The sequence below is a fragment of the Moesziomyces antarcticus genome (assembly GCF_000747765.1).
Source record: "Moesziomyces antarcticus DNA, scaffold: scaffold_v10013, strain JCM 10317, whole genome shotgun sequence".
NCBI classification, from domain to species: Eukaryota; Fungi; Basidiomycota; class Ustilaginomycetes; order Ustilaginales; family Ustilaginaceae; genus Moesziomyces; species Moesziomyces antarcticus.
In genome coordinates this window covers 175,358-202,038 of record NW_014638997.1, presented here as the reverse complement: position 1 = coordinate 202,038, position 26,681 = coordinate 175,358, and the positions used below count along the sequence as shown (strand labels likewise).

Sequence of the window (26,681 nt, the reverse complement as noted above, 5' to 3'; positions counted from 1 at the left end):
TTTCGCCCCCGTCTTTTGGTCGTTGTTTGTTCAATCCTACCGCCCATTGCGCCGTCTCGCTCCCTCGATCTTGTGCTTTGTGATCGGCGCACGCTGCAGCTGCTAACCTCCCCTCTCCCCCATTGCAGATCACCACCGGACGAGTCGCGACTCGCCATGTGTGGCACTCGAAGGCCCAACGGCGTCGACGCCGACCTCTCGGCAATGGCTCGCGCCCTCTCGCTCCAGTCTTCGTCCACGCGCGACTCGTCGCCCGCTTCGAGCGACCGCAACGCCTTTGAGCAGGACGCAAACACCGCAGGCACTCCTCCCGCCACTCGCGCAGACGCCTCCCACTACTCGGAGGCAGACGAGAAGCGTCTTCACGAATCCGACGGTCACTACTGGGCCCACCGTCGCATCTCTTCTTCGCTCCCCGAGTCCCCGGCCATCGACATCCCCGCTAGACTCCAAGGCTCTTTCACCGCTTCGTCTCAGAACGACTTTGAACCCACTTTTGCCTCCACCTCGCTTGCAGAGCGTTCCTCGGTCTTCTCCGGCGGATCCCTCCAGGACGACCGAAGATCCAACGCTGACCTCGACGTCTCGGGCGATGGCACTCCCGTTCCACCGCCCAACGTCGCAACCATCTTCCACGATGCTCCCGCCGACGCCCAGTCCGTGCCCAAGCACTCCTCCATCCACGCTGCCGTCAATGACCACGCCGCCCATTTTGCCGCCTCTCCCGCAGAGGCGGCCGCCGCGGCTGCAGGTCTCGGCGCCGCCCCTCATGCTCCCGTTGGCGCGCGAAACGAAGCCGACCACTCTCACCTGAGCGCGTCCAACGTCGCCGTCCACTCGGAGCTTTCTGGCGAGCTCCGTGCCTTGTACTCCAGCCTTCAGACTTGTCTCGAGCTCAGGGACAAGTACATGGGCGCCAGTCTCCAGGGCAACATGGAGGACAATCCCAAGAACTGGGATGCCGAGTACTGTGCGCGTCACGCCGCCAAGAATGGCGACACTCCCCTTCGCCACTCGGATGCCCCCGTCGCCGAGGGCTCGATCAAGATCGACGGCGCGTCCGTGGACGACGCCACGCAGAAACCCAAGCCCTGGCGCATCTATCCTGCCCCGCCCCGCCCCCACTGGGAGCTGTTCAACCCTCCGCCCGAGTCTTCCTTCGTCGTGCGTCCCACCTCGGTCAATCCGCTGCCCCCTCCCATCCCGCCTGCCAGTCCCGCCAACGCACAGGCTGCCCAGGCTCTGCTCGAGAGCACCGGCGGCAGGCCCGGCCAGTACCGCGAAGAAGACGTTCTCATCCCTTCCAACCACACCTACAACGGTACACAGGTCACCTGGGACATGGACGAGACCGGCGTCATCCAGGTCTACCACGGCGACGCGCCTTCCGCTGTCTCGACGCCCACCCAGAGTGTTGACGATCCCGTGCTCGCCACCACGCACCCCGACTCCAGGAAGAAGCCCCTCTTCTCCGTCCCTACCATCCGCGAGTACTTCAAGGATCTCGACTACCTTCTAGGCGTCATTTCGGATGGCCCCGTCAAGAGCTTTGCCTGGCGCCGGCTCAAGTACCTCGAGAGCAAGTGGAACCTCTACTTCCTGCTCAACGAGTACCGCGAGCTTGCCGACATGAAGCGCGTACCTCATCGTGACTTTTACAACGTGCGTAAGGTCGACACGCACGTCCACCACAGCGCTTCCATGAACCAGAAGCATCTGCTCCGCTTCATCAAGGCCAAGATCAAGCGCTTCCCCGACGACGTCGTCATCCACAGAGACGGCAAGGCGCTCACCTTGCAGCAGGTGTTCGAGTCGCTCAAGCTCACCGCCTACGACCTCAGCATCGACACGCTCGACATGCACGCCCACCAAGACGCCTTCCACCGCTTCGATAAGTTTAACCTCAAATACAACCCCATGGGCGAATCGCGTCTGCGCGAGATCTTCCTCAAGACCGACAACCTCATCAAGGGCAGGTATCTCGCCGAGCTCACCAAGGAAGTCATGAACGATCTCGAGCAGAGCAAGTACCAGATGGCCGAGTACCGCGTCTCCATCTACGGCCGCACGCGCGCCGAGTGGGACAAGCTCGCCAGCTGGGTGGTGGACAACGGACTCTTCAGTCCCAACGTGCGATGGCTCATCCAGGTGCCCAGGCTCTACGACGTGTACAAGGCCAACGGCACGGTGGACAACTTTGAGCAGATCATCCGCAACGTCTTTGAGCCTCTGTTCGAGGTGACGCAGAATCCGCAGAGCCATCCCAAGCTGCACGTTTTCCTCCAGCGCGTCATTGGCTTTGACCTGGTCGACGACGAGAGCAAGCCCGAGCGACGCGTGCACAAAAAGTTCCCCGTGCCCAAGCTGTGGGACTTTAAGGACAGTCCGCCGTACAACTACTGGCTCTACTACATGTTTGCCAACCTCTCGAGCCTGAACCAGTGGCGCAAGCTGCGTGGCTTCAACACGTTTGTGCTGCGACCGCACGCGGGCGAGGCTGGCGACACCGACCACATGGCCGCTGCCTTCCTGACGTCGCAGTCGATCTCACACGGTATCTTGCTGCGCAAGGTACCGGCTCTGCAGTATCTCTACTATCTCAAGCAGATTGGACTGGCCATGTCGCCGCTCAGCAACAATGCGCTGTTCCTGTCGTACGAGCGCAACCCGTTCCCGACGTTCCTCAAGATGGGCATGAACGTGTCGATCAGCACGGACGACCCGCTGCAGTTCCATCTGTCCAAGGAGCCGCTGCTGGAGGAGTACTCGGTGGCGACGCAGATCTACAAGCTGACGCCGGCGGACATGTGCGAGTTGGCGCGCAACTCGGTGCTGCAGTCCGGATGGGAGATGGAGATCAAGCGCCACTGGCTGGGGCCCAACTTCCAGCTGCCGGGTCCGCGCGGCAACGTGGTGGCCAAGAGCAACGTGCCCGACATCCGGCTGCGATTCCGCGAGGAGACGCTGCGCGAGGAACTCGATCTGGTGTGGCAGACGCAGCCGCAGCCGGCGGCGGCCTGACGAGAGGGATTGAGACGTGTATACACCAATGCTCCAAGTCTGATGGAATCGATTTTCTTTTGTCTCTCCTCCTTTGCTCACGAATGACGAACCGAAGTGATGCCCTTTCACTGAGATGATGCACGAGTGGTCATTTTGATGCAGGAGCACAAGTGTGCCGATGGAAGTGTGATTGCAGTGCGCATTTGTGAATTGTGGGGATCTAGGCCTGCGACAGTTCGACTGCGATCTTGACTGCTCCGAGCAGCGCTGTGAGCTGCAACTTCTCTGATCCGCCCGTGCTGAGTCTGTGCCTTGAATCGCGTGAGCGGAGAAGATATTGGTGGATGTCAGTATGCCGCTGTCCTGGTGATGATGAAATGCGGGATGTGTGCTTACTCTGTATCTGCGAGATGGTCTAGGAGGTAGATCCTGGACTTTGGGGGCAGCTTTATGCTGGCGAGGAGGTCGTAGACGCCGCTGATCATGTCTGCGAGCGCGATGCCCTTTGCGGTTTTGAGTGCGACAATGGTGTTGAAGGCAGTGGTGAATTCGTCCTGCATCATGGACTTGAGGACAGCCTCGATGTCCTCGGGGTGGGGGTTGCCGGTGCAGTTGTACACTGCCGTTTCGTCGATGTGGTCGGATGCGGCGTGGCAGGCTTGGAGCACGTTGAGTGCCCGACGCATGTCGCCGCGCGAGAGCTTGAGCAGCGCTTCCTTGCCGCCAGGGGTGATGTTGCAGTGCTCGGATTCGATGACGTGCTGAAGACGCGACTCGACTTGGTCTGGTTCGAGCGGGTTGAATCGGAAGCGCGTGCAGCGAGACTGGATGGCGGGGATGATCTTGTTGACGTAGTTGCAGATGATGCAGAAGCGCACGTTCTTGGTGTACTGCTCGATGACTCTTCGCAGGGCGCCTTGGGCAGCCTGCGTCATGGCATCTGCTTCATCGAGCACGATGAGTTTGAAGCCGGCCTTTGCACCAAACACGCTCTTTGTGCTGGCAAAGCTCTTGATCTGTTCCCTCACCACGTCGATTCCTCTCTCGTCCGAGGCGTTGAGCTCGAGCACGCTATTGCGGAACTGAGCGCCGTAGATCTTCCGCGCCATGGCGAGGATCGTCGACGTCTTACCCGTCCCCGGCGGACCGTAGAAGAGCAGGTGCGGGAGGCGATTCTTGTCGATGAAGTTCTGGATGGTCGATGTGATGTCCTTGTGCGAGACGAGGTCGTCGAGCGTGACGGGACGGTACTTTTCCACCCAGGGCAGGAGGTCCTGGTCGGCGGCGGCGGCAGAGGTGGCGTCGGTCGCCTTACCCTTGCCTTTTGAATCCATTGTCAGGAGTGCTGATGTACAGTGGGATGGCGAGCAGGTCGAGCGGGATAGAGATGTGGCAGGCGAGAGCGGCCGTGGTGGGATGGTGGAGAGGAGGTGATGGCGCAGCAGCTGTTGTTCTTTTGGGAAGAGCGCCCGCCCCACTCTACGCGACTCGCCGCACGGAGCGCGACTTTTCTGACCCAGCTCAGCGCGTTTCCTCGGCCATTCGCAGCGTGTTGGACTGAGTCGCGCGGCAGTTTCCCTCCACCCCGATCAGACCAACGCTGCCACGCTCTGTGAAGCATTTGCCAATCTTGATTCTCACAATCCGGACTCAGAGCAAACATCGTATAGAGCAAAATGCTGTATTGCCCCTTCACGCAATGCCTACTTGCATCACACCCACACGCGCCAGGTTGCGTGCAAGTGACAGACGCACCGCATCCAGCTTGTCCGACGCCTTGAATCCTGCCATCACCTGCTGCCCTTTGTGCGGCTGGTTCTGGTCGGTGTCTACGCCGAGCAGCTGGTCGAGGTAGCCGAGGAAGTGGTGTGCCATGTCGGGATGCATGGCCACGGCGTTGGTGATGCGCTCGACGATGCGGATCATCTCGAACGTCTGTGCGCGGTCGAACCACGTCGCCTGTCCGTCCTCGAGCATGGGGATCGCGTCGACGAGCAGCACCGCCAGGAAGCGCTCGGGCGCCGCTTCGGTGGTCACCAGCTCCACCAGCAGGCTCGCTGCCGCCGTCCATTGTCCATCGGCGTAGAGGCGGTGGAAGTCGCGGAAGCGCGCGAGGAATGCCAGTCGCTTGGAAAAGAGCGTCGGACGCCCAAACTCGCGCTCGTCGTCTTGCGGCGCGATCAACGACGTCGGCACCGAATCAACAATCTCGTCAAACGCCTCGGCGCCTCGCGTGACGTATTCGACCAGGATGCGGTCGGCGATCGTACGGATGAGCACCGTGTCCGACGCGCGCACGCAGTATGCGATCGCCACGCCGTACTCGCCCTTGTCCATGCACGAGCGCGACATTCGGCGGCAGATCACACGCGCCTCGGCCTCGAGGCCGTGCTCCGAACATGCGCGAAGCACTTGCTCTGCACGTGCGAGAGGCTTGGGTGGCGCAGCAACATCCTCGTCGTCGTCATCCATCGCATTGTCCTGCTCTTGGTCTTGCTGCTCTGGGCCGTCCAAAGGCACCGAAAGGATGACATGCGACATCTTGTTCCGGCCCTTGTCTCCACATGCTGCGAGATAGTCGATGCTGATGCGCCACAGCCCTTGCTCGTCCAGCAGATGCTGCGCATACTGGAGCACGAGCTGCTGCCGCAAATCCGACTGCAACGACACCTCGTCCTCCAGCAGCCCCACCTTGTCCGCCAGATCGCCCAGATGGGCGCCGAGCCACACATCCACCTCCTGCGACCTTTGCACCGCCTGACGCACCTCGCCCCTGATGAGGTGCTGCTGCACCGCCTCGCTCGCCAGCGTGGCGTCGACGGGGAACTTGTCCAGGATGAGAGCCGCCGTTGTGGGCACATCGTCTCGCTTGAGCGTTGGATGCACGAGTGTACCCCACGCGCCCAGAGCCTCGCGCCAGTCTTCGCAGGCTTCAAAGATGCGATCCTTGACGCCCGCCATGAGCTCGAGTAGACATCGGAATTGCGCTTCGTACTCGAGCCTCTCGTCTTCGACGTCCTCGGTGTTGCCTGCTTCTTCCTCCATTTCGTCCATCTCCTGCTCGAGAGCGCTGATGAGTTTGCGCACCGAGGCGAGCCAGCTGCGGTGCGCGCTCACAAACTCGTGCTCCATCGAGAAAGCCGTGGAGCGCGGCAGAGTCGAGAGCAGGCGTGCTGCCTTTTGTGCGATCCTGCGGATGACCGCCGAGTGGTGCGAGTCGAGCGACTTGAGCACTGCCGCCGCCGAGGTGTGAAAGCCGCGCAGCACGCAGCGCAGCACATAGTCCCAGTAGGATGGATGCTCGTGTGGGACTGCTGACTCTGCAATCTCCTGCCCCTCCTCTGTGGTAGGCGCAACGTCGAACGAGTTGAGCCAGTGCAGCAGTTCCTCTCCCACCACGCTAACTCCGCGCCCATCTTTGGGGTAGTAGAGGACCTCTGCGAGCTGAAGGATGGTTTGCGCCTGCTGCCAGTGTTGAACGTCCACGTCGGCATCGTCGTCGAGCTGCACGCGTTCGATGTAGTCCTGGATGGCGCGCGAGTAGTGTCCGCTGATCCTGTTGTAGTATTGGATGGTCTCGGCCGACGGCAGCACGGATGCGCCATGGCCTGCACGATCGGTGAGGAGCGACTCGTGGTGGATGCGCTGCAGCGATGTGAAGATGGTGTACGTCTGGGCGTAGAGCGTCTTCAAGTCCGAAGACGTGCCCCAGTCGTAGCTCACCGCGGGCGTTGCTGAGCTGCCTGACATGGTGGCCGATGCAGCTAGCTGATGAGGGTGAGTGATGGATCGACAAAAGGTAAAGGTGGAGTCGCGTCCAACTGGGCATTTCGAGATTCCGAGCCGTGTTGCTTTGGTGGATGTCAAGAAAATCTCGGGATTCGGGCTCCGCTTTCTCGCAGCGCAGCCGACCCTTGCTGGATGCACGATGTCAGCGCTCTCACCGTGGTCGCTAACTTACACCACACCTTTGGTGGGCGGGGCACGTTCGGAATATGAAGAACAATCATGCAAGGCAAGGAAATCAAGCTAGGCGGATGAACATTGAATAAAAATACATGATTGCAAAGCAGGAGACGAGATCGAGTTGGGGTATACAGAGGCGGAACAGACGAGCCATGATGCATGTAGCACACTGGCAACGTACGTGAAGCAGTTCCTGAAAGGGATGCTGGAAGAGGACCCTTCTGCGAACAAGGAGAGAAAGAACAGGTCGTTCTGTGCGCAGCTTCAAAGCATAAATCGGACGAGGTGACTGACGCAGACCAAGAGCGTATGTATCGGAAGCTGTGGTTGTGATCAAGCAGCCTCCTTTGCCGCTTCAGGCTTGGCACGCTGCTTGTTGTCGATTCCAATGCCGACGGCCCTCAAGCTCTCTTCGATGGTGTATGCCGGCTCTTCGGTGATCTTCTTCGCCCTGCGCTTGTGCAGCTTGGAGGCGATGTGCGTGAGCTGATCCTTCTGGGATGGAAAGTTGCGGTCGCACTCGACGCAGTAGAACAGACCGAGACCCGCCTTGTCGACGTCGAGCTCCTTGGGATTCTGCAGCTCGTCGAGCCTCTGGGGGTTGTTGAGGTTCGCCTGGATCTGGTCCGGGTCGAGCTTACGTGCGCGCGTTCGCATGCCTCGCTTGACGTCGCGTCGTGCGTGGTGCGTCTTCTTGCCGTGTCGTGTGCGCGTCATCGTGGCCGAATTGGTGTGTGTATAAAGAGGTGATCGAGTGATGAGGGCTCGATGGTGGTTAGTGGTGGCAATGTCGCGGGGTTCGAGCCAACAAAAAACTGCCGAACGCAGCAAAGGCAAAAAAGGGTCCCTGCAGTTCGAATTTCGCTGGCCGTTGGGGATCCTCGGAACTCGCGTGAGGAGATCGGAGATGGGGCGACCCAACGAGGCCCGATCGATCTGATATTTTCCTTCAAGTCCAAGTTCAAAAGTCAGTCACGTGTCCTCGGCCGAGCTCATTTTGGCCTGCCCGGCGAGCGAGCGTGGCTGCGAGCTGAGGCTCGGAAGATGGGCTTGATTGTGCGGCTGCCGATGCGGGCTGGTCCACTGGCTAACAATCCCAGAGAGCCCTGCGGAGAGCTGCTTTGGCTGGGCTCAGCTGCCCCGAAATCGACAGGGCGGCGCCAACACTGGCTGCGCACCCGCCGCCAGTCAGCGAGCCAGGCAGCAACGTTAGTCGCGATTGCTATCCTTCCATTCCACCGTCAAGACCATCAACACACATACTCCGTCAAAATGGTAAGCTCGCATACGACACAATGCCAACAGCAACGCAGCCAGCATCACCGTCAGCATACATACGCGCAGACATCCCCGCCGCATCCCCGACATATCGACCCGGAACACATGCAGCATATCGGAGCATTGCCTTTGGAGCATCGTCCAACAAGTCGTTTGCAAAAGCACCTTCCTTGCATGCCTACATCGCAGCAGCCCTATCGCCTGTCGCAGTCGTGCATGCCATCTGCCGGTTGTTGGCCCACCTGGATATCGTCAATGTGGTGTGCAACCAGACGGACAGAAGTGCGTCCACTACGGAGCGTAATCGTCGTCGACCGGGATGGGCGAAGGAATAGCATGGATCGCTCCGTCACCGTTGCATTCAGCACACGCCTTTGAAACGCAAACGCATCGGAGCAAGAGCCCGTAGCTCTGCATTTGCATGTATTTGGTGGGGCAGAAGGGTCGAAGGTCGATGGTTGGCTGGAAGAGTCATCTGCATAGCTTCTATCGACGCTCTAGCATGACTCGACGTAGCGGACGCAGTACATACAGTCGTCGGCGTGCTCAGCACCGTCACGATCCGATACCAGGCCCCCTGCGGCACAGCAGCAGCAGTAGCATCACCAGCAGCTTCGCAAAGGCATCAACTACTCGACGCATGCCGCGTATCGACCTTCTCTGCAGGTCCCACACTGCCGTCCACCGACGCGTTCAGCCATAATCATCGCCCCACCCGACATCGCATCACTAGCTCAGCTATCTCTCCCCTCCGCGGCTACGGTGTTTTACGGCTGCGTTGCTGGTTCGGCTCCTTGACATGTCCCCACCCACAGCATCACTGACCCGTTCCCGCGCTTCCGCTTCTGCCCAACTTTCACAGTCTCGACTTTACGTTAAGGGAAGGATCATGGGTCACAAGCGCTCGCAGCGCGTGGCCAAGTGCCACACCTCCCTCATCAAGATCGAGGGTGTTGAGAAGACCGAGGAGGCCAAGTTCTACTTTGGCAAGCGCGTCGCCTACGTCTACAAGGCCACCAAGGAGGTGCGTGGCAGCAAGATCCGCGTCATCTGGGGCCGCATCACCCGCTCTCACGGCAACTCGGGTGTCGTGCGTGCCAAGTTCGCGCACAACATCCCTCCCCAGGCCTTCGCTGCCCGCGTTCGTATCATGCTCTACCCCTCGAGCATCTAATCGACTTGCTCTCATCACCACACGACACCACCACACCCACACACCCACACACACACACCCACACACACACACACACACCAAAAGGCGATGATCTTGTGCGCGTGGACAGATAGACGTCCATGCAGCCCAGGGCCCGGTCCTCATCGTCGACGTCCGCAGGGACGAATGATGCGATCCCACATGTGTTTTTAGCATTTCCTTTGTTTCTTCGAAAACAGCCTTTCTCTTATCCATCCTTCTTTCTGATACGATGCTCGTCGTCGTTCGAGCTTTCCGAGGGATCGGAGGACCAGCTTTGTCATTGACGCGCACGATCTAATACCACGCCAACCACCACCGAACCTCCCAGCATGCATTGCCGCTTTTCCTCTTTCGCATCCTTTTCCTCCCTACGACTGAGGTGATCTTCTCTCTCTCTCTCTTTTGCTTTTGCAACCCCTGTTTTATCTAGTTGCGAGCCTATTGTTCTCCACGGCTCGTGACTTAAACTACCAGGGCATAGTGGAAGCGTCTGCTTGCTTTGTGCGCCCCGTCATCTTGCCTCCTTTTTCGGAAGGGGCGCAAGGTGCGGGGATACAACGTGCAAGATTGGCGATGCTTGCCGGTTCTTGCAGATCGTCCCTGATCCCACAAATGACGAGGAACGTTTTGAAGGAATCGCACATCTTTTTCTTGTCGCTACAAATACACAAAAGGCAAACGTTTCTATCGATGCTAAACATTTATCGTTCGGGTGGCTCGGTATTGACACGTGTGTACTCTGCAGGCGGGTTGGCGGTGAGAGACCGGCCAAAGCGGCTCATGACTGAGGGGCGAAGAGAGGGAAGAGATGGAAGCGAGGGGAGGCGTGCGCCCATGTTGCGCGCAAGGATCAGCCACATGGGTGGCCAAGAGTCGTCGGCGGATACAGGGCCCAGCCCCGCGTACGCTGGCGGCGCACCGGCGTCGGCAGCTGCTGGCGCTGCGCGTGGACGCCGCGAAAAGCGTCGTATGCGACTCGTGTCCGGTCGATCGCCGGTCTCAACCGGTGGCTGTTGGGGCTGTGGCTCTTCCTGAGCCTCTGCGGGCGGCGCGTCTGGCAGGAACTGCCGCTTGACAATGTCGTCGACGATGGGCCGCAAGCGCACGACCGCAATGCAGTGTGTCAGACTCGTCCTTTCGCGCCTCGCTTCATCGTCGGTATCGAGTCCAAACAGCGCCGCCTCTTCGTCGCGCACGTCCCACCCCTGTCCACGCTCCTCGCCCTCGCGTTCGGTGGTGTCATCGAGTTGACTCTGCTCTCCATCCTGCTTGGCCTGGTCTTTTGCGCACTCGAACGCAACAATCGTCATGAGCAGCTGCACTAAGGCAACAGACAGATCGATGCCCAGCATGTGTAGCCGTCCCGGTGCCGCATCCTGGCCTACAAAGTCGATGAGGATCGCATCGCCCCTGTTGGTCGCGCTTGCGGGCGCCCAGAGATGCGCGAGTGCGAGGAGGGCGTTGAGACACGCGAGAAAGACGACAAAGAAGGGCAGCGACCACGTCGGATGCAGCTGCAGCGGATTGCAGAACTGCACCTGCAGCGCCGATTTGATGAGCAGCAGTAGCGTGCGGTTGTCCAGGAGCCAGGTGTAGACGAAGAGCACAAAGCACAGCAGGTCGAGCGACTGGATCAGCTCCTTGCGCTCGTAGTACATGGTGTGCGGCAGCGCGATGGCGAGCGCATGCCTGCCGAGAGTGCTCTGCTGCAATTCCCTGAGATTCGAGCAGGTGAGTGATAGGTGTAGAAGCGTTGATGGCGAGTAGTGGCAGAGAAGAGCCGGCCCGAGCGTTGCGTTTGCCAAGGCATCGCTGAACGTGACAGTCTGAGGTGGAGCAACACCGTGCCATCTCGATTGCATCGGGACCAGTCGAAGCAAATCGGGATGTGATGGCGTTGGACCCTGAAGGATGCAAACGCGCCCTGTTGAAGATGCACGTCAGACCAACACCACCACCACCCCCTCTCCTAGCACCAACACAACCACCGCAGGCTAACACGCCAGCATTGTCAGCAGCGCCATGGATCCGGCGGGTGCTGGCGCCGAAGCTGGCCCGTCTCGACTTGCCCCGAAGCGCCGTCGCCTGCAGTTCACCTCGCAGATGCGCACCGCCATCCCGCGCTACAACGACGACGGCACCGAGACGGTCGAATACCTGCACCACCAGTCCACGCAGCGTCTCAAACGCAAGTGGGACAGCATCTTTGAACGCTTCAAAGACGCCCATTTGCAGGAGCAGGACGAGATCTATCTCGGCAACCGTGCCAACGGCGAACCCATCGTCGTCGTCAAGGACCGCGGCAGCCTGCGAAGTCTGCGGCAGAGCATGGAATTCGGCGTATTCATCAAGGACGAGGAGCTCCAGGGCTGGAAAGACCGGCCTGAAGCACGGCAGCTCGACGAGGACGACGAGGCGGACGATGACCTCGACCCCTCCCATGCGCCCGAGTACGCACACCGCCCACAACAGCTCGATGCTGATTTTCAGCAGTCCGATGACGACCAAAACGACCACGACCCAGCCGCCAACGACCCCGATTTGCGCGAATTCTTACAGGCAGAAGCGCAGCGCAAGGCGTTGCTTGGTGACCATGCAGCCGACGACGAAGACGATGACGACGACGTGGTCGACTTTAACCATCCCTCCTGGATCGACTACGACCTCATCACACCTACCGCCGCTCCACGTCCACCACGGCCAAAACCAGCTCCTGCTCCGGTCAGAGTCAAGGCTGAAGCATCGCCGCCTGTGCTACAACCCGAGCTGGACGCCTCTTCTTCGTCCGAAGACGACGAGGCCGACGTCGTCACGCTGCACAGCGACTCGGACGAAGAGCTCGTCGAGTCGATCCGCACCAAGCGCCATAATGTCGAGCAGCTGCTCCAGTGCACCACCCCGTTCGAGACGCTGCCGTACAACGACATTGTCGGCCTGGCGGGCCTGCTTGGAATCGCAGATAAGTCTGCGCGTCTCTATGTCGATCTTGTGTCAGACGACGAAGAGCCCGAGCCCGACGGTGCTGGACCAGAGCCTGGGCAGCCGACTCATCATCGGCCGTCGACACAGACCGCCGCGCCTCCTCCGGTGCAGTCTACGCCCGTGCAGTCGCCACGCAAGGTGCGCGTCAAGCTCGAGCCCAACCTCACGCCCGAATCGCTGCGCAGCACCACACCGAGCCAGCCACAGCGCGCGCCTTTGTCATCGCCGCAGCAAGCGGGTCAGAGCGACGCTAGTCCTACAGCACCCGCCGAGGTCTCTGCTGCGTCTGGATCCACGCCGTCTCCACAGATAGCAGAAAAGAGGCAGCCTGGTGCTGCATCGCATGCTCGAATTGCGGAATCGCCTCCGGCCGTGTCCGCTCCATTTACGCCTGTGCGACGTTCACCGTCGACACGAGTCAGATCTTCGGCTAGTGGCACCTCACACTCGTCGCGCCGCTCTCAAATGTCTCGTCGGGAACGCACGCCTTCGCCGTCGGCATCGGAAGACGAATCGCTCTGTGGCGGCCCCACACGCTGCACCAAGACGTTCTGTCTGCACTGCGTCAGTCTCTCCCAGCGCAAATCCTAGCTGCTTCAAAAGCGATCTTGACATTGGGTGGTGGCATGTTCAGTGTGTGATGCGTCGGGCGTTGCGCGCGAGGATCTGGTGAACGAGAACGAAGCACGCATCTTCCTTGGCCTCCTTGATGCTTCCTGCGTCGCCCGAGCTCGTTGCGTGCAGGCCGTCGAACTCGACCGTCACTGTGAAACTCGGCAGGTGTCTTTACTCCATCTCTCCTTGTCAGCGCTGACCTTTCCTCCAAAGGGCTTTAGGGCTCGAGTTTGGACTTACGAAGCGCCGGTACGGGTGTGGTTAAACACTGGTTCGGGAACATCCATCTGCGCCGCGTATTCTATCCCACCGTCTCGCAGATGTCAGCCTTCAAATCACGTTTTGCTTTGCATCGAAGGTTTAGGCAACTCACCGTAGAGCTGAGCGACGCTGGAGTGGGACAAGTTGTACATGACCGGACGGCCTTTACCTTTGCCCCGACGCTTGATGTAGAATGGCACCTCGGCCTTCTCCTCCGGCTGGGCAACTTGCTGCGGTTGCGGTGCAGGCTTAGCCGAGGGGGTGGGAGGGGCGGGGACGATGTCGAGGATGTCTTCTTGAGGCAGCGCAGTTTTAAGGTAGTCGCGGATGGCCAGGCTGCCCATCGCCTGCAGCCGGGCGCTCGTAGCTGCGTGGCCCTCCATCTTGTCCTACCTGAGTCCACGAGCAAAGGTGCGGAGATCAACGCACCAGCTTCGAAACAACCGCCCTTTTATGACTTGCGCACCTTCCGGCGAGCCCTACCCTTCCAGAGAGTGTGCGAAGTACAGTGTCAAGTCGAGACAAAAGTTAAGGACGACGTCCGCAGCCGCAGACATCCGCACCCTTCCGCACCGTCCATGAAGGTCGCACGACAAGGTTGGACACGGACGCATCGTGCGCGTGTGCGCAAAATTAAGCTCTGCGACCTGCTTCCGCTTCCTTCCTCCACATCCGCGTTGGTTCCCACAACTTCCGCCCTGTCTCCACCCCACCCGCACATCATCTTCTGTTCGCACACACATCGAAAGCGGCTCCTCACCTTTGCCTTCATCTCGCACGTCTTCTTTTCGAGTACAAAATGGAGCGCGCACAAAGTGGAGCCTCCCAGCAAGCGGCAGGAGCGCATCACTCTAGGGCACCCAAGTCCCTTTCACATCGTCGAACGTAATGAAGCCGGATCAAAAATTGCAGTCAGAGTCTATACGGTGAAATAGAGCACATTGGGGAACCCCGGGAAGAAAAAGGAGGAGAGAAGAGAAAGAACAAGCAGCACGGATGCGGTGACAACCCCTCAGTCGTCAAGTCGCATCCTTGCCGCGCGCCAACTGAGCCCAAGCCGGGCCTGCCTCCGAGCGCGCAACCAGCAGACGGAACGCGGATCCCTCAATCCACGCTCCGCGCTGCTGCGGTCACGAGCCAAAAGGTGGAAGCCCGGCACACCGCCGACAACGGCAGCGCTTACTGCAGCGACGCGGCGAGCTGCGCCTTGAGCTCGGGGTCGAGCGTCGAGATCTGCGCCAGGATGTACTGCGCCTTGAGCTGCTTGGTCGCCGTGAGAAGCTGGCCGGCCGCCGCCTCCATATGCTCCGCCACCTCCTTGTCGTTGTCCGAAGCCGCCGCACCCACAAACTGGCGCAGCACCGCCACGCGCTCGACGTGCTTGAGCAGCGGGTTCGCCTCGGCGATGGTGCGCTCGGCTGCCACCTCGGTGATCCTCCTCCTCAGACGCCAATAGAAGTATCGTCGCGCGCTCTCCCACGGCAGCGCCGACCTCAGCACGCCCGTGGCAAGCATGCGGCCGGCACGGTCGTGCGCATCCGCATACTCGGTCGCGATCGCCGTGAAGATGGGCGCCAGCTGCTTCTCGCGCTCGGCGAGCGCCTTGCGTGCCGTCGTCTGCGCCGTGAAGTCCGTCGCCTCGGCGGCCTCCTTGCTGAGCTTGGCGTACACGCTGTCGAGACGCTCCATGGTCGCGCGCTGCTTGTCCGCACGGTACTTGATCTCGACAAGACCCGCCGCCTCGAGCACACCGCCGCGCGCGCTGTTCACGTCGGCCGACATCTCGATCAGCCCGTTGTCGTTGATCGCCGAGTCCACCACCACCCACGAGCCACCACGCAGCTCGCCCATGGGCGGAATGTGCACAAACACGGGCTGCTTGTACGAAGACAGTCCGTCGACAATCTTGGAGCCCTGCTTGAGGATCTCGTCGTACATGTCTTGCTGTCCGCCCGAGAAGCCTCGCCAGTTGGCCAGGATGACGAGCGGCAGGCCCTCCTTGTCAAAGTCCCAGATGGCCTGCGCCGTCTTGTACGCCGAGTTCGGGTACCACACCTGGCCCGCCTCCATGATGCGCTGCTCCGTCGAGTTCGGGTTCGCGGGGTCGGCAGGCACCACACGCTCCAGCGTGCGCGTCTCCACCGCGATCACACCGACGGGGATGCCGCCCAGACGCGCACGACCCGTCACCACCGAAGTGGCCCAGCCGCCGAGCGTCTCGACAAACGAGCCCTCGTCAAAGAGACCGGTGAGCTTGGTGCCGTCGTCCTCGCGCTTGCCGTTGATCAGCCAGCGCGGGTCGTACGGACCACGAGGAGGCTGGTAGGTCACGGCACGGTCCCACGTGTCGGCAGTGGGCATGATGGGCAGCGGGCCGCCGCGCTGCGCAGGCACGTACGACATCCAGTTGACAAATGCCTTGACGGCGTCCAGGTCGTCCTGCGCCGTCAGGTGCGATACACCGTTCTTGTACATGATCTGCGGGCCACCGAGCTGCAGGTTCGACGTGTAAACCTCACGTCCGAGCAGCTTGTTGAGCGCCTGGTAACCCGTCAGGATGAGCGGCGAGCCCTCCACCTGGATCACACGCTCGCCCAGGCGCGCGAGGTAGGCACCGATACCCACACTGCGGCCCGTGACGATCGTCGCCGTGAAGATCTGATCCCTGGCGCGGCTCGTCTCACCGGCAATGAGACCACTGCCCGAGAGACACTCGACACCCAGGCCGTCCTGAGGCTTGCCGATGATGTCGCTGATCACATTGTGCACGCTGCCGTCGGCGGCCTGCGTAGGCTTGGTCACAACGCTGCCGGGAGCCTTGGCCTGGACGGCATGCAGCGACTCGTCGTCCAAGTAGATGTGCTCGAAGCCCTTGGCCGGGTCGTCGCCGATGAACTTGACCTTGAACAGGTCCAGAGCCTCGGTGGCCAGGCCGATACGCGCACCCGAGTTGGCCGAGATGTAGAGGCGAGGTACGCCAAGCTCGCGCGCCAGCTTCGAGGCCGCCGCGAAGAAGCGGTCCTCGACGGGGCCGAACGAACCGGCCTGGATGGTGACATCGTTTCCAATCACCACGAGCTTGCGTCCAGTCGGGTACTCGGGCGTGACCACCTCGACGAGCCAGGCGACCATGCCGATGTTATTCATGCCGGGAGCACGCTTGACCTCGCGCAGGTTCTCCTGCTCGTCAAAGACAAGCTCGACGCTCGACTTGATCACCTCGCTGGGGATCTTGCTGGCAGCGACCTTCCTCCACGAGGCACGCACAGCCTGTCCGAGCACGTCGATAAAGTCGTACACGAACGTCGTCTGCAGAGCGTGAGCGCGCGATCGGCGCGACTGCAGGGCGACCTTGGTCGTGTAGGAGAAGTGGGCGCTCTGGCCGTTGAGCGTCGCCTCCTTGCCCAGCGGCTCGATGCCACGCAGCACGACCGATCCGTCGGCGGCGACCTCCTCCTCGTACGTCTCGTAGCGCACGACAAGACCGGTCTCGTTGGTGACAAAGGCGCGGATGGGGCGAGGCTCGCCGTTGGGGCTGCTGAGGATCATGCGGATCTCGGCACCGGTGATGCGCAGGCGGAAGAAGCGCGTGCCGTGACGCTCGAGGAATCCGGCGATCGCCTTCTGCACATCCTCGAGGCTCACGTCGAGCTGGTAGATGAACGACATGAAGATGTGCGACGCATCGGCAGTGCGGTACTCCGGCTGACCCAGAGCCACCTCAATGACGTTGAGGATGTCGTTGACGATGCGGTCCGACTCCGAGATGAGGTAGGCGGCCATGTCGCCCTGCACGCGGCCCGGACGGACGAGCGAGCGCACGAAGAATCGAGTGTCGGCCGAGTTCTGGATACCGCGGGCAAAGTAGAGGTGGATGGTCGACGACGACACAGGCACCGGGGTGAGCTCGAAGTTCTTGCTGACCCTGTCGAGCTCCAGCTGGTAGGCCAGCGCGGGTTCGATGTTGCGGATCGCCTTCTCCTCGGCCCAGATACCCTGCTCGCTCGGGCGGAAGGTGGCAAAGAAGGGGTACATGCCCGGCTGGCAGAGCAGATAGGTGACACGGCGGATGCGAGCCGAGGCAAAGGCCTTGCTGCAGGCGTTGGTGTACTCGGCGAGCTTGCTTCGCACCTCGGCGTCGACAAAGTCGCCCTGGTCGACGACGGCAACGTTGAGCACGTTGATGGGCGCACCGCCGGCCGAGGTCTTGAAGAACTTGAGCACCTTGGGCAGCAGGTCGGGGATATCAGCCACGTCGGGGCAGCTGGTCATGGCACCCGTGCGGAGCTCGGGAGCCGCGCGGATCTTCTTGCTGTCCATCATGTTGAGATCGCTGATGGACACCTGGCGCTCGCGCTCCTTGAGCGAAGATGCGCTGCGAGGAAGCTGGAACTGCCAGGTGAGCACGGCGCGCTCCTCGACGTCAAAGTCTTCGACGGCGTAGTCAAAGTTGACGATCTCGTAGGCGCGGTAGGCGCGCACGACGTAGGTGCACAGCGCAGCGAATGCGACGTGGTGCTCGCGGTGGCCGAAGAAGCTGTGGAGCACGTCGTATACACTGTACTGCGAGTCGCTGAGCTCGCGCAGCACCTCGAGCGAGGGCGCGTGGTACTCGTCGTCACCTCCGTACTTGGACGAGGTGACGGAGCCGCGGAGGATGGCCTGCATCTGGGCAGAACGGTCGGCAAGGCTGGGCATGTCGGCGTCGAGCGAGACCTCGCGGGCCTTGAGCGCGACGGGCGCAGTCGACTTGCCCTGGAGCGAGGCGAGCTTGCGCAGAGCCTCGATCATCTGGGCGCCGCTGGTGCGCGAGACGAGCGAGGTGCCCTTGATGTGCTTGTCCATCAGGGTGAGCAGCAGGGCGTTCTTGCGGTTGATGCCGTTGCGGGCAGTCTGGAGGGCGACGACCTTGTCCAGGTCGCCGTCGGCCTGCAGACGGAGCTCGAGGACCACGTCGGCCTCGCCCGTGAACTTGGACTCAATCTCGTAGTACCTCTGGAGGAACGAGGCGAGAACGTTGCCCTCGTGCGCCTTGAGACCGCCGGCGTACGCATCAAAGAGCTGGCAGAGCGGAGCGATGGTGATCTGCACCTGGTTGCGGATCGCAGGGTCGACGCTGTCGCGCAGGAAGTTCTCGGTGAGCTTGCGCAGACGGGCAGCGGGGAACTCGATGTGCTTGGAGTGGCCCATTTCGATGGTGTTGCGCACCACATCCTCGAGACGCGAGGGGATACGGCCGCCCAAGCTGGACAGGATCTGGGAGGCCTGGCCATAGGGCAGCTCGGGGTTGCGGAGCGTCTCGATGAGCTCCTTGATGACGGCCTGCATGCGGAAGCTCTGGTCGTAACCGTCGAGGATGTCGTTGAGCACCTCGAGCAGGTACGAGTAGCGCTGGTGGGGCTTGTTGCCGATGATGATGGGCAGGCCAAAGTCGGGCAGCTGACCGGCGAAGGGCTTGGCGTGCTGCACACGGCTGGGGTCGTCGAGCGAGAGGATACCGATGATGTCGCCGGCGCTGAGCGCCACACCGGCGGTCTTGACGAAGGAGACGACACCGTCCTCGGCGGCGACGAGGGGCAGGTACATCTTCATGACCTCGATCTCGGCGATAGCCTGACCCGACTTGACGTGGTCGCCCGAGTCGACGAGGAAGCGGACGAGCTTACCGGGCGAGGGCGAGCGGATCTGGGTGGGGTCGTTCTCCTGCTCGATGAGGCAGGTCTTGGAGTCGACCATGAGGCGGGTCATGCCGACCTCCTCACGCCAGTAGACGGGGTGCGACTTGCCAGAGAGACCGATGAGCAGACCGCCGTCGGTGAGGGGACGGAGCTGCACCAGCGTGCGTCCACCGTTGAGGTAGAGCACCCAGCTGGAGACGGAGCTGCGGGTGGCGGTGAAGTTGTACTTGACGTTCTCGTAGATGAAGTCGATGGAGAAGACGGTCTTGATCGTGTCACGAGGAGGCACCTGGCCCTTGTTGAGGATGCGCTTGTACTCGTCCTCGCACTCGCGCGCCAGGAGGTGCGCCTTGACGGCCGCACCGCAGATGACGGCGAGGTCGGCGGGGGGACGCTCGGCGGTGAGGCGGTCCTGGATGAGGCCGTCGAGCCAGCCGGTGGTGATCTTGTTGGACTCGAAGGCGTCGGTCTCGAGCAGCTTGATGAGGTACTCGACGGTGGTACGGAAGTCGCCGCGAATCGAGAGCTCCTTGAGCGAGATGACCATCTGCTTGCGCGCCTCGGAACGGTCGGCGCCGTAGGCGAAGATGTGACCGAACTGCGAGTCGGCGTACTCGTGGAGGGCACCGCTGGTGCCGACGGAGAAGTAACCCCAGGTGGAGGTGCTGGAGCGGAAGTTGAGCTCGGTGAGCGCACCCATGCCGGGCTTGAAACCAGTGTCGGGGTTCTCGGCGGTGATACGGCAGGCGACGACGTGACCCTGGGGCTGGGGCTTGCGCTGGGTCTTGAAGGACTCGGCGCTGGAGAAGTCAAAGTCGATGACCTCGTTGCCGCGAGGGTCCATGCCGTAGAGGGTTCGGATGTCTCGGATCGAGTAGAGAGGGATACCCATGGCGACCTGGAGCTGGGCGGCGGGGATGTTGACGCCGGAGACCATCTCGGTGGTGGGGTGCTCGACCTGGAGACGCGGGTTGAGCTCGAGGAAGGAGAACTCGCCGGACTCGGGCGAGTAGAGCCACTCGACGGTACCGGCGGAGACGTAGCCGACGAGCTTTGCGAGACGCACGGCGGCCTTCTCCATGGCCTCGCGAGCATCCTCGGGAGCGATGGTGACGGGAGCCTCCTCGATGATCTTCTGGTGACGACGCTGGACGGAGCAGTCACGGCCGAAGATACTGATAGCGTTGCCGTACTGATCGGCGAGCAGCTGAACCTCGAGGTGGCGGGCCTGGCCGGCGAGCTTCATGACGAAGACGGGCGAGCCGGGCACCTCACCGAGGACGGCGTTGTAGAGCTGCTTGAACTCTTCGCCGTTGGTGCACTTGCGGATACCCTTTCCTCCGCCTCCCTCGGAGGCCTTGATCATGACGGGGAAGCCGATCTTCTCTGCCTTCTCGAGGCCTTCCTCGGCGGTGTGGATGCACGCCTTCTGGTAGACATCGTCCGAAACGGTGAGGAAGCCCTGCTCGCTCATCATGGTCTCCTTGATGCCGGTACCGGACCAGGGCATGCAGGGCACGTCGGCGTGCTGGGCGACGATGGTGGAGGAGATCTTGTCACCGAGGGATCGCATGGCGGAGCCGGGAGGGCCGATGAAGATGATCTTGTGCTTGGAAGCGGCGAGCATCTCGGGCAGACGCGGGTTCTCGGAAGCGTGACCCCAGCCGGCCCAGACGGCGTGGACGCCGGCGCGTTCGGCGACATCGACGATGAGGTCGACGTTGGCGTAGTTGTTGTTGTTGGAGCCACCGGGCACCTCGACGTACTGGTCGGCCATGCGGATGTAGTCGGCGTTGACCTTGAGGTCCTCGGGGGTGGCCATGACGGTGAATTCGATGGCGCGCTCATCGCCAAAGGTCTCGTAGGCCCACTTGCGGATGGAGCGGATCTCCTTGACGGCGGCGATACCGTTGTTGCAAATGAGCACCTTGGTGATGACGCTGTGACCGCCCTGCTTGCGGATGAAGTCGGCGACAGCACCCGCGGGAGCGGTGTCGAGCGGGTTGCCGCCTGTATAAGTTTCGAATCATGGGGCGAAGTTGTCAGTCTCTTTCCGTCAAAAATGAATTCCGGAGGCTCCCGGGGGGAGGCGCAATTCGGAGCTTACCGATAAAGTGGCTGACAGCCTGGTGGTCAGGAGTCGGCATGATGGCGGAGGATGCGAGCTTGACGCAGATCGAGCGAGATCAAGAAAGCAGCTCTAGGAGGAGGAGGAGCACAGCGAAAGTCGCGGCAATTCCAGGGACAGCCAAAGACGAGTTTGGCTTTGCGTGCGAACGGAGGATTGCTTGTTGCTTTTCCGAGCGAGGGAGCTCAAGAAAGGCAAGAAGGCGGGCCGAGCGATAGAGAGGGAGAGGTAGGAAACAGAAGGAAGCCAGAGAGGGAGCCGGCGACGAACTGCTTTTTAGGTCGTAAAGTCGAGACAGGATGGGGATTGCACCGGTAGATCAAGGGTGAGGGAGACCTTGACGACGAGGTTGCAGGTGGTTTGCAAAGTGGGCGTTGCAGTCGAGCCAGCGATATGGCGGCGTCGATGTGTTGCGGAGCGAGAGGGTGCGAGATGAAGGGAGGGGGTGATGCCGAAGGCGGAGGTGATGATGGTGAGAAGATAAGGTGGAGAGGGAGGTCGACGCCGGCCAAACCAAAGCTCAGCTTCAGCAGTCAGAGTGGGGCACCAAAAAAGCGGGCTTTGCGATAGATTGACCAGGGCGTGAGGGATGCTGACGCCCGACGACGTTCGTTCGTTCGTTCGTTGCCTTGGAAAGTGTGGACCTTCGGGCGGAACTAACGGCGCAGCCAAAAAGACTGGAAGGCTCGAGATGGCAAACGCACGAGCCTCTGCCTTTCTCCCTGCCTTTCTTGCCGCCTCTCCTGCTGCCTTGAAGCCTTACGAGCGTCGGGATGCAGTTGCCTTTGCCCTGCAACGCCAACGCCAACACGGCGAGAGCAACAGCAGCAGCAGCGTTAGAAGGCCGCCGTCCAGCTCGGCTGCACTGACCAACTCGAGCGCTTGCTTTGCCTTTGCGTTGCGTCGCGAGGCACATGGCCAGTGCAAGCGAGCGCGTAGCCAAAAAAAAAAAAAAAAAATCGATGACAGCTTCCGGCTCAACAATTTCCAACGCGCCACCAAAAAAAAATCTCGGATATCGTTCGGAGCAGGCAGAGCAGACCCTTTTGGGCTCCTGCGAAGCCCTCCCGCCGCTGCACACAACAACACTCGACGCTGCGCTGGGACTCGCGACTCGCCCTCTTTTTCCCCCCACCCAAAGAAAATGCGCTCGGCTCGGCGCGCCAACCTCCACTCAACACCAGAGCGCTTTGCTGCCGTTTTTTTTGGTCGGAAATTGGGTTTTCCCCAACCTGAGCGCAATGGGCACACGGGCCATCCCACCCATCCATCGGCGGCATCGATTGGGCAAAGCCGAATTGGTTGCTGCTGCCTCCACCTGCCCCACTCGCCCCAGCCTGACCTGCTCTGTATCCTCAAAGCATAACGTGGCTGCTCGTCGCTTTCTGTTTTCGGCAAAGATGGCTTCAGCTTCCTTCTCGGCTCCACCATGATCGATGCATGGCAAAGTGTCGACTCCCCGAAGCCCATCGGAAGCTGGCAAGGATAGAAGAAGCGACAGAAAGTTAAATCGCCCCAGCAAGCCCACGCGGAGAATTCGACTCGCCGCGTCTCTAATTTATTTACAGCGCTCAGCCGCGAATTTTGGGACAGCGGCGTCTCCGAACACTCTTGATAGACTACACCAGCCGGCACTTCTCCACGCTAGGCTTTCCGTCACCGCACGCTTCCAAAGCTGTCAGTGAGCCTGACTGTGCCAGTTAGTCGGCCATGCCGACGCTGCCTTTGTCGCTGTCTTTCCATCGATATTTCTTTTGTGCACAGACGACGATTGAGTGACAAAAGACATGAGCTCGTCAACGTAGGCAAAGATTCATGGCAAAGCCACACGGCCTAGGTGGGGCAGCAGCTCGCCGTCGCTTTGCAGATGTTGGGAACTCGCGCCGCGCCGAGCCGGACCCTTGCCGCCACGTTGGGGAGAGAAATTCGGACGGCTCATCGGGGTTGCCGACCCGATGCATTCGCCTCGACGGGGAGGGCATTCCGTGATGCTCCGGGATCGCCTCGGAAAGGCTGTGCCTCGCATCGCATCGCCGCCATGTAGAGTAGACGGCAGGATGGATGCTAGGGCTGCACGAGTGCGCCAGGGGCGAGGGGCGACGTCGGTAGCCGCTATCTGGCAAAAGTTCGAATCGACGCACTTGTTGGGGGGAAAATGCGCAAATTGGCAGGTGGCGCTTCAATCCCGCCTGCTTTCCGCAAAAAAAAAAAAAAAAAAAAGGCACGGCGGGCCAATTTTTCCGACCGGATCTCCCGAATTCGCAGCTGACCCTTGCCTATTTTGTAGTGGCTGCCAAGACGGTGTCGGATGCGAGCTGCAATCCGTCTGAGCTGCGTTGGTCGAGATGCTGCCTTGACAAGCAGAGTCCGATGTACCTGGCTCCAAAGGCCGAAGTCGGCTTTAGCAGCGCAATGTGCCAGATGCGCCGTCCCATCTCATGCTGCTCGCATCGATAGCACCGGCGGAGGGTGCCAGCTTGGCCGATCTTTGCACGATGAAGTACGATCCTGCCCGATGCTTGCCGCCGATGGCCCTGCGAATGCGCCGGGACAGACGCTGTGAGCCTCTTTGGCGGTGTAATGCAATGGTCGTTACTCCTTGTGCTGCAGACCCAGGCAGTGGTCCGGTAGATCGCACTTGCTGCTATCTTCAGTCGGGCAGTGTAGACGCCATTCCCAGAAAAAGTACGGCCACGAAAAGCCGGAGTGAATTTCAGGCACAGAAAACAGGACGTCAAAATGTCGTGCCAAGGTGCATCTGGCGTGTCGCGGCTCGGTCGACTCGCGCCGTCTCTGGCGAAACGCACTCCGCAGGCGCTGCAGGGCCCAACTCGAGCGCGTCTCGAAATCCTCGCGTTAAGCGGGAATGAGCAAGCTTGAGGACGGGTGTTGTTCTCGCCTCACCCTCCACACGGCACTGCATGCGTTTTTCCTGCAGCCTCGAGGGTGGGAAAGCCACGATTCGGCTGGGCCGCTAATGAGGTTGCGACGTCCATCACCAGCCTAATCAACAGAGTCACTCTGGCCCCAACACGCCCACAGGGCATCTCGGTGGCTCCGACACACCGCCACAGCGATCGGAGGTTGATCTGATCAAGCCGACCTGGACCGCGAACAGGCAGCGAACGACTGCACCATGAACACCGAGACCGACAGCACGGCGGGAGGCAACACGCTCTGGCTCACCTTCCTGGCCGCTTGGATCGAAGAAGCACAGGCGAAAGGATCCAAGGTGGCGCGGACGTACAGGAAAGCGCATCAGTCGCTGGCGTCGTGTCCGATCGAGTTCCAGCACCCATGCCAGACCACGCAGCTCGCGGGCATCGGACCGACGATCGCCAACAAGCTCGAGCAGGACCTGCAGAGATGGTGCAGCGAGAATGGAAAGCCCGTACCAGAGCGCCGTGAGTATTGCCCTGCGCTCGAGTCGAGGGCTTGGCCCGCATGCTCTGACGACTGATCTCTCGCTTCTCTTGCCTGGTCGCATGACAGCCTCGCGCGCAGGCTCGACGTCGAAGCGAACCTCCGGGCCAGCCGAAGCTCAAGGAGGCGACACGGAAGAGCCGACCGAGGGTGCAAGTGCATCCACTGCCAAAAGGAAAACGACAGCTACGACGGATCGCCCGACAAAGAAGCGCGCCTACGTGCCGCAGCACCGCTCCGGCGCATACGGGCTTCTGGTGGGCCTGCATATCCTCACGCGAAGCAGCACCTCATCCTGCACGCCCAACGTATCGAAGACGCAGCTCATCAATGCAGCCCGTCCGTACTCGGACACCGAGTACGAGAGCGGCGCCTCGTCTTCGCGCTCATCGGCTGCGGTGCCGCTCTCAAGCCACGCTGCGACAGCAGGCGGCTCCGGAGGCTCTCGTTCCTTCTACACGGGGTGGACCAGCATCAAGACTCTGATCGCCAAAGGATACGTGCTGCAATCGGGCAATCCTGCACGATACAGCCTGAGCGACGAGGGCGCCATGGTCTCAGAGACGCTTGCTCGTGATGCTGGGCTGGGCGACTCCATCGTACAACCCGCAGACGTTGATCGCAGGCAGGCCGAGGAGGTGTCGGATCTGGACGACGACTGGTCCGACGACGAGCAAGAGGCGGCTCTGCAGACGCGCGTGTCCAACTTCGAACCCGAGATTCTGACCGCAGGCAGCTACAGCATCCATCTTCTGGTCGACAACCGCGAGCGACACCGACCGGGCCGCCGACAAGAGCGCGAGCCGATCGCGACGCTGCTGCTGGAGCGCGGGGTGGACGTGGAGACGCGCGCCCTCGAGGTGGGCGATGCCGTCTGGATCGCACGTCGAAAGGAGCCAAAGGGCGGAGAGGAAGACGAGGTGGTGCTGGACCACATTGTCGAGAGGAAGCGACTGGACGATCTGACCAGTTCGATCCTCGACGGACGCTGGAGAGACCAGAAGTTCCGACTGTCTTCTTCGGGCGTCGCCAAGGTGCTCTATTTGATTGAGGATCACGACGTGGAGAATCAGATGCGCAAGTTTGGCCCGCAGATCCAGACGGCGCTCAGCAGCTCGCAGGTCGTCGATGGATTCTTTGTCGAGCGCACGTCTGGCCTGACTGCCAGCATCGACTATCTTGCAGCGATGGATGGCATGATTCGCAGGATCTACGAGCACCGAGATCTGTCGGTGATGCCTAGCGCGCTGATCTCGCGCTCGAGCTTCCTCCCGACGCGCGACGAGCTGCAGTCGAAATCGCCCTCGGCGTCGATGCTCACGTCGTTCGAGGCGTTCCAGGCGCTCAACAGCAAGAGCGGCGGCCTGACGTCCAAGGAGATCTTTGGCAAGATGCTGCTGTGCGTCAAGGGCATGAGTGCCGAAAAGGTGCGCGAGGTGCTGGCGGTGTACAGCACCATGCGCGAGCTCACCGACGCGCTCGCAGAGGCGCACGACGAGCCGGGCGGGGCCGACGCCATGCTGTCCAGCTGCACCGACGGTCTCGATCCACGCAAGAAGATCGGCCAGGCGCTCAGCCGCAAGCTGTCCGAGCTGTTTCTGCAGCCTCGCTATGTGCCAGAGTCTGGGGCAGCATGAGCTGAGCTTCCAGGCACACACACTCAAGCAATGTCGAGCTTCACATGATCCACAGATTGTCGTTCAAGGCCGCGGGACTGAAAGTCGTCATGTGCGAGGATGACATGCTGCTGTCAAGTGGCAGTGGGAGAGGGGCTGTACCGTGCGAGAGAGGATGGCTCGGGTGTTTTCGAAAGACCCTGATTGGCTAAGCGGAGCGGTTGGCGCTGTCGACTTGGAAGCAACACGCGGGCGTTGGCTGGATTACAAATGCGACGGCCCCACAGCGCAGCGCAGCGCAGCGAGGCCAGGCGCGGCCAAGCCAGGTGGATTTCAAATGGGACTGCCTTTGCGCATGGGTTGAAGTTGAGGCCCGACGAGAAATTCAAACGACTGTCGCGCGCTGCAGTTGGAAATTCTGGGCCAAATTGGATTTCCGGCCCAGCCAGGCGCGCGAAAATTCCCGGGCCTCGTGAGAAGGAGACGAGAGAAAAAACAGCACAGCAGACGGCACAGTGGGAATGAATTTCCAGCCG

At 61.1% G+C, this 26,681-nt stretch overlaps 9 protein-coding genes across 9 annotated transcripts; 4 read left to right on the top strand and 5 right to left on the bottom strand.

Annotated features, from left to right (window-relative positions):
• Window positions 1-156: 156 nt before the first annotated feature.
• Window positions 157-3,021, top strand: PAN0_013d4678 (AMP deaminase; the record flags this gene model as incomplete). The annotated part of the gene is made up of 1 exon (XM_014799806.1): window positions 157-3,021. The coding sequence occupies one exon, from the start codon at window positions 157-159 to the stop codon at window positions 3,019-3,021; it is 2,865 nt and encodes a 954-aa protein (XP_014655292.1).
• A 202-nt stretch (window positions 3,022-3,223) lies between these two features.
• PAN0_013c4677 (p-loop containing nucleoside triphosphate hydrolase protein) lies at window positions 3,224-4,337 on the bottom strand (the record flags this gene model as incomplete). Its single annotated transcript, XM_014799805.1, has 2 exons — window positions 3,224-3,314; window positions 3,400-4,337. The coding sequence occupies 2 exons, from the start codon at window positions 4,335-4,337 to the stop codon at window positions 3,224-3,226; spliced, it is 1,029 nt and encodes a 342-aa protein (XP_014655291.1).
• Window positions 4,338-4,695: 358 nt separating this feature from the next.
• PAN0_013c4676 (Nucleoporin, Nup85-like protein) lies at window positions 4,696-6,753 on the bottom strand (the record flags this gene model as incomplete). The annotated part of the gene is made up of 1 exon (XM_014799804.1): window positions 4,696-6,753. One exon carries the CDS (start codon window positions 6,751-6,753, stop codon window positions 4,696-4,698), a length of 2,058 nt encoding a protein of 685 aa, XP_014655290.1.
• Window positions 6,754-7,302: 549 nt separating this feature from the next.
• On the bottom strand, window positions 7,303-7,686 carry PAN0_013c4675 (bud site selection-related protein; the record flags this gene model as incomplete). Its single annotated transcript, XM_014799803.1, has 1 exon — window positions 7,303-7,686. The coding sequence occupies one exon, from the start codon at window positions 7,684-7,686 to the stop codon at window positions 7,303-7,305; it is 384 nt and encodes a 127-aa protein (XP_014655289.1).
• Window positions 7,687-8,264: 578 nt separating this feature from the next.
• On the top strand, window positions 8,265-9,421 carry PAN0_013d4674 (60S ribosomal protein L33; the record flags this gene model as incomplete). The annotated part of the gene is made up of 3 exons (XM_014799802.1): window positions 8,265-8,529; window positions 8,782-9,011; window positions 9,110-9,421. The coding sequence occupies 3 exons, from the start codon at window positions 8,265-8,267 to the stop codon at window positions 9,419-9,421; spliced, it is 807 nt and encodes a 268-aa protein (XP_014655288.1).
• Window positions 9,422-10,143: 722 nt separating this feature from the next.
• PAN0_013c4673 (uncharacterized protein) lies at window positions 10,144-11,304 on the bottom strand (the record flags this gene model as incomplete). Its single annotated transcript, XM_014799801.1, has 1 exon — window positions 10,144-11,304. The coding sequence occupies one exon, from the start codon at window positions 11,302-11,304 to the stop codon at window positions 10,144-10,146; it is 1,161 nt and encodes a 386-aa protein (XP_014655287.1).
• Window positions 11,305-11,464: 160 nt separating this feature from the next.
• Window positions 11,465-13,015, top strand: PAN0_013d4672 (uncharacterized protein; the record flags this gene model as incomplete). The annotated part of the gene is made up of 1 exon (XM_014799800.1): window positions 11,465-13,015. The coding sequence occupies one exon, from the start codon at window positions 11,465-11,467 to the stop codon at window positions 13,013-13,015; it is 1,551 nt and encodes a 516-aa protein (XP_014655286.1).
• Window positions 13,016-13,054: 39 nt separating this feature from the next.
• Window positions 13,055-22,022, bottom strand: PAN0_013c4671 (cytosolic acc1, acetyl-CoA carboxylase; the record flags this gene model as incomplete). The annotated part of the gene is made up of 8 exons (XM_014799799.1): window positions 13,055-13,154; window positions 13,280-13,340; window positions 13,413-13,689; window positions 14,061-14,151; window positions 14,484-20,988; window positions 21,086-21,143; window positions 21,419-21,734; window positions 21,811-22,022. The coding sequence occupies 8 exons, from the start codon at window positions 22,020-22,022 to the stop codon at window positions 13,055-13,057; spliced, it is 7,620 nt and encodes a 2,539-aa protein (XP_014655285.1).
• A 2,220-nt stretch (window positions 22,023-24,242) lies between these two features.
• On the top strand, window positions 24,243-26,166 carry PAN0_013d4670 (DNA repair protein Mus81; the record flags this gene model as incomplete). Its single annotated transcript, XM_014799798.1, has 2 exons — window positions 24,243-24,510; window positions 24,599-26,166. 2 exons carry the CDS (start codon window positions 24,243-24,245, stop codon window positions 26,164-26,166), a joined length of 1,836 nt encoding a protein of 611 aa, XP_014655284.1.
• Between the last annotated feature and the right edge of the window lie 515 nt (window positions 26,167-26,681).